Raw genomic sequence first — 3,930 nt, 5'->3', positions numbered from 1 at the left:
AGCACCTTTCTAGGTTATTTCAGTTTACTTTTTTTTAAAACTTTCGTTGTAATTTTTTAAATGTTTTAATTATTTATTTAAACTAATTTTCAGGTAATTTTCTTTTCTTTTTAATTTTTTTAATTAATCTATTTTTACAGATTTCTTGCTAATTTTGGGTAATGTCTTTGTTCATTGCTAATTGCCCCCTTCTTATGTTTTTGACAGAAATCAAGTCAATTTTTGCTCCCTGTTATATGGATTATGAAGGTATTATGGCCTGTGTGTTATTGTGGCTCCAGTGGTGTCTTCGTAGATTTTTTATTATAGTCCACAGATGGTCTCTCAGTTTAAATGTATCATATCTTAGAAAGACTGGCTGATATATTACATCTCCCATTTCTAATAGTGGGCGTTTAGCCAGCCCGAACCAAAACAGAACAGGGGGGGAGTCGCAGGATTATACCAACTTAAAAGACGCATTTGGGCCATGGAGAACCCTGTAGGTCAGAGCTAAAATTAGAGGCTGCTCCTTCCGCGACAGCAGCCAAACTGCGATGCATAAAGTCATGTAAACCAGGGGGATACACTATCTCAAGGGCTGGCAGTAAAAGCCATGTAGTCCATGAGTGACATTTAACGCCACACGTTGACTGTGGAGGCTCTGTGCGTAACGCAGGGACAGCGCTGGATCTACACTGGGCACTGCTGCGCAAATCATGAGTGTTTGGTAGTGCTTTTTTTGGAGACGCCATATGTACTCTCTGGAGCGCACAGCTTCCGTGAGTGCACGCTTCTACAGAAATGTCTTTTTTATCCATACCGAGCCAAGAGGGCCTCTTTACCACGATCAAAACCGGCAAATCGGTCGCGGAAGCGGAGGGCAGATCCCTCGGTGACAACGAGGAGAATAATGACGATGATGATGAAGACGATGACACCGAGAACGTCCGCCTCATCCCGAGATGCTCCCCGGTGCCCAGAAAGCGAGGCCACTCCATCCACGACGAGACCGCTGAGTACATGCGCATCCATTTGGCGCTGTCCGCCGGAAAGAAAGTGTCATTCGCCGATACAACAGGTGGGGATTTGGTGGATGTGAAGGAATTTGTAGCCTTGAATTCGGATGATGAGGAGGATAGCGCGAGGTGGGAGGAAGAGGAAGCAAAGTATCGACAGCCAGAGCGCGAGCCGACCTATCATGTGCATCCAGAGTTCCACGCGCCCAGCGGCAGTGCCCTGCTGCAGGCTGTGCAAACTAACAAAGTGGAGGTTGAGCAGATGTCTCCAGCAGAGGATGAGCCACTTGCCTTCACTGGGCTAATACGAGTCCTGAACATCTCCTTCAACAAAGCAGTGTACATCAGATCCACCATGGACAACTGGGCCTCTTACTTTGACCACCCGGCAGAGTATGTCCAGGGGTCTCATGATGGGAGCACTGATCAGTTCTCCTTCAAGCTGTCTTTTGCACCACCTTACATCACACACGGCTCTCGCATAGAGTTTGTTGTCCGCTATGAAACCTCTGATGGTGATTACTGGGCCAATAACTCCTCTATGAATTATGTGGTCACTCTGCTCCTGTCCTACGAAGATAATTCAGCTCAGTCAAACAGCAACACGCAGCAAGTAAGAGGTATCCTGAAACCTCCGAAAGCTTACAGGTAAATCTGCCGTCACAAGTGTGCTTTGTTTTGTCAGACAAAGAGCAAAGGATGTTTAAAAGGTCACTGTGCAATATGTTGGCCACTATCTGCTTAAGATTCCCTTGACCTCTGACTCCTACAGACTGATCTGCAGGCTATTTATTATTGTTGGTAAAACCTTAATTTCTAAGTTGCGAGGTGCAGTGATGCCCCCAGAATTATTTCATAGGGGTGCCACAGATCATTTTGGGGTGGCACACCAAAACCATAAGCTGTAACTGAATTTTAAGGATTTGAATCAGTGTTTGTTTACAGTAACTAACCCAGTAGAAAACCCACACATCGTGTACATAAAATCAAACTGCACAGCGTAAACACTGCCTCAATTGGTTAGTTTTTGTCCAGCTAAAAAAAGACCACCTAAAAATATCAATATCAGTTTAAGTGGAGGCTATATTTGGATTTTTTTTTTCACAGCTTTACCTTGCTGTCAGACAGCTCTTTACAAACTGAACTCAGGAAATTATGCCGTTTTCTCAGAGTCACCAAAACTCCACTGACAAAAAAAATCATTTTAGAAACAGACGATGCTTGTCTACCACTGCTTCAATGAGTTAGTGCATAAGGTAAAGCAGTGGAAATATTACAAAATAGCATACACCTAAACTGATATCGACTTCTTAGTTTGGGCAGTTTTTAGGAGGCTAAAATATGTTTTGATGAAACTACCATCCACAGCAGTACATTGTAGGACTTGTGTATGTGTATACATATATATACACATACACACACACACACACACACACATATACATATACATATATATATTATCAGAGGAGCCAGAAAAAGCAACAAAGTAGGCTGCATAAAATAAGCACAGCAGAAATATAAGACAGGTTGGACCATCATGTTTAACTATATATCTTCAAATGTCACACAGAAATAGTCAAGTTTGTGGATTTTACATATCTCTGCAAATGAAATCAATTGCCAGTTGTCTACCCCAGTAGAAATTGTTGTCATTAGTGTGATGTCACTGTTATTTGGTCTATGGAGTAATTTTTGTGTTCATCAAATCGGCTACTTTTCCTTTTACCTACAAAGACAAATTTCTTTAGTGTTCATTGTTCAGGAGGTTTTTACCAGTAGCCTAATTATGTGCAGAAGTCTCCTCCTCTCCAAAACAGACCAGGTGATTTAAACCAGTAAAAACACTGAATAAAGCATTTATCTTGAGGTTAGAGTTTGAAATTTGTCATGCCAGTTTTTCAAAATTTAGTCTAACTTTGGAGGGTTATTTAGCTGCCTTCTCAGCACGTTAACATGAAATGTACTGATGGAGTCTTTGGGTTGTCTGGTTTCACAAGATACCACTATTAGCTTCGAAAATGAGCTCGTCAAAGCCTCTTAAAGACAATAATGTCGTCCTCCGAGGGAGCTATTTCATCTGGTGGGCAACAGCCCCCATTGGCCTCCCCTTTGGAGCACCACTGGCAAGGTGTCCAAAGGGAAAATAAAGACATTCAAGGCAAAATTATGTCTGAATGATAATACTTTTAAAACCACATATCTAACAAATAGCCCTGACTTTGGCTTAGCTTCCATATTAGCCATCAAATCATAGAAAGATAAGTCACAAAAGCACTTGACTTTGGAGTTGTGCAACAGCTGCAGAGCTCCAGTTGCCTACTAATTCCCTGCGAGGTTTTGTGGCTGAAACGAGCATTCAGCTTTATTCAGTACTTCTGCCTGGAGACTGCATTTAGCATAGTGAAACAAGCAGGATCTCTGTAAACATTGTTACACAAGCAGTTGCATAAAGAGTGCGCAAGGGTGAGTATCAAAGAAGTTAAGTTTGCCCACTGTTGTCTTCAGCGTCTGCAGCCGGGGATAGAGAGAGTTTCGGAGAGAGCACACTCCCCCTCAGAATGCCAATCATCCAGTGGTGTGTGAGGGTGATCAAAATAGGCAAAGAGCAGGTGTCGTTTTCAGGCCTGACGTTTCCCTGCATTAAATTTACCTCTGACCTTCTCTATCAGAGTCATAGGGGAGCAGGGCAATTTCAATGGAACGGAACAGATTGGCCTCTTTCCCTCGAGTGGTTGGAGGCTCGAACCACCTTTCTCTTCCTTCTTTACTCCACTTAAATCAGCTAATCCCTGAGAGGGAGAACTAAACGCCTGGTTTATTGTTGCATCAACATGAAAGTGCGTGGTGAATCTCACAATGCGCAGTGACGGAAACAGAAGACAGCAGGAAAAGTCCTCCGAGCTTATGAGCACCCATAAAAGGAGCAAACAGG

General features: G+C 42.9%; 1 protein-coding gene across 1 annotated transcript; it reads left to right on the top strand.

Annotated features, from left to right (window-relative positions):
* Positions 1-487: 487 nt before the first annotated feature.
* LOC121963638 (protein phosphatase 1 regulatory subunit 3A-like) lies at positions 488-1,646 on the top strand (the record flags this gene model as incomplete). Its single annotated transcript, XM_042513914.1, has 1 exon — positions 488-1,646. A coding segment is annotated over exon 1 (863 nt), but the record flags the coding sequence as incomplete, so codon positions are not given.
* Positions 1,647-3,930: the final 2,284 nt, after the last annotated feature.

The sequence above is a fragment of the Plectropomus leopardus genome, unplaced genomic scaffold, assembly GCF_008729295.1.
Source record: "Plectropomus leopardus isolate mb unplaced genomic scaffold, YSFRI_Pleo_2.0 unplaced_scaffold11961, whole genome shotgun sequence".
Classification (NCBI taxonomy): Eukaryota; Metazoa; Chordata; class Actinopteri; order Perciformes; family Serranidae; genus Plectropomus; species Plectropomus leopardus.
This window is presented reverse-complemented; position numbering and strand designations above follow the sequence as displayed.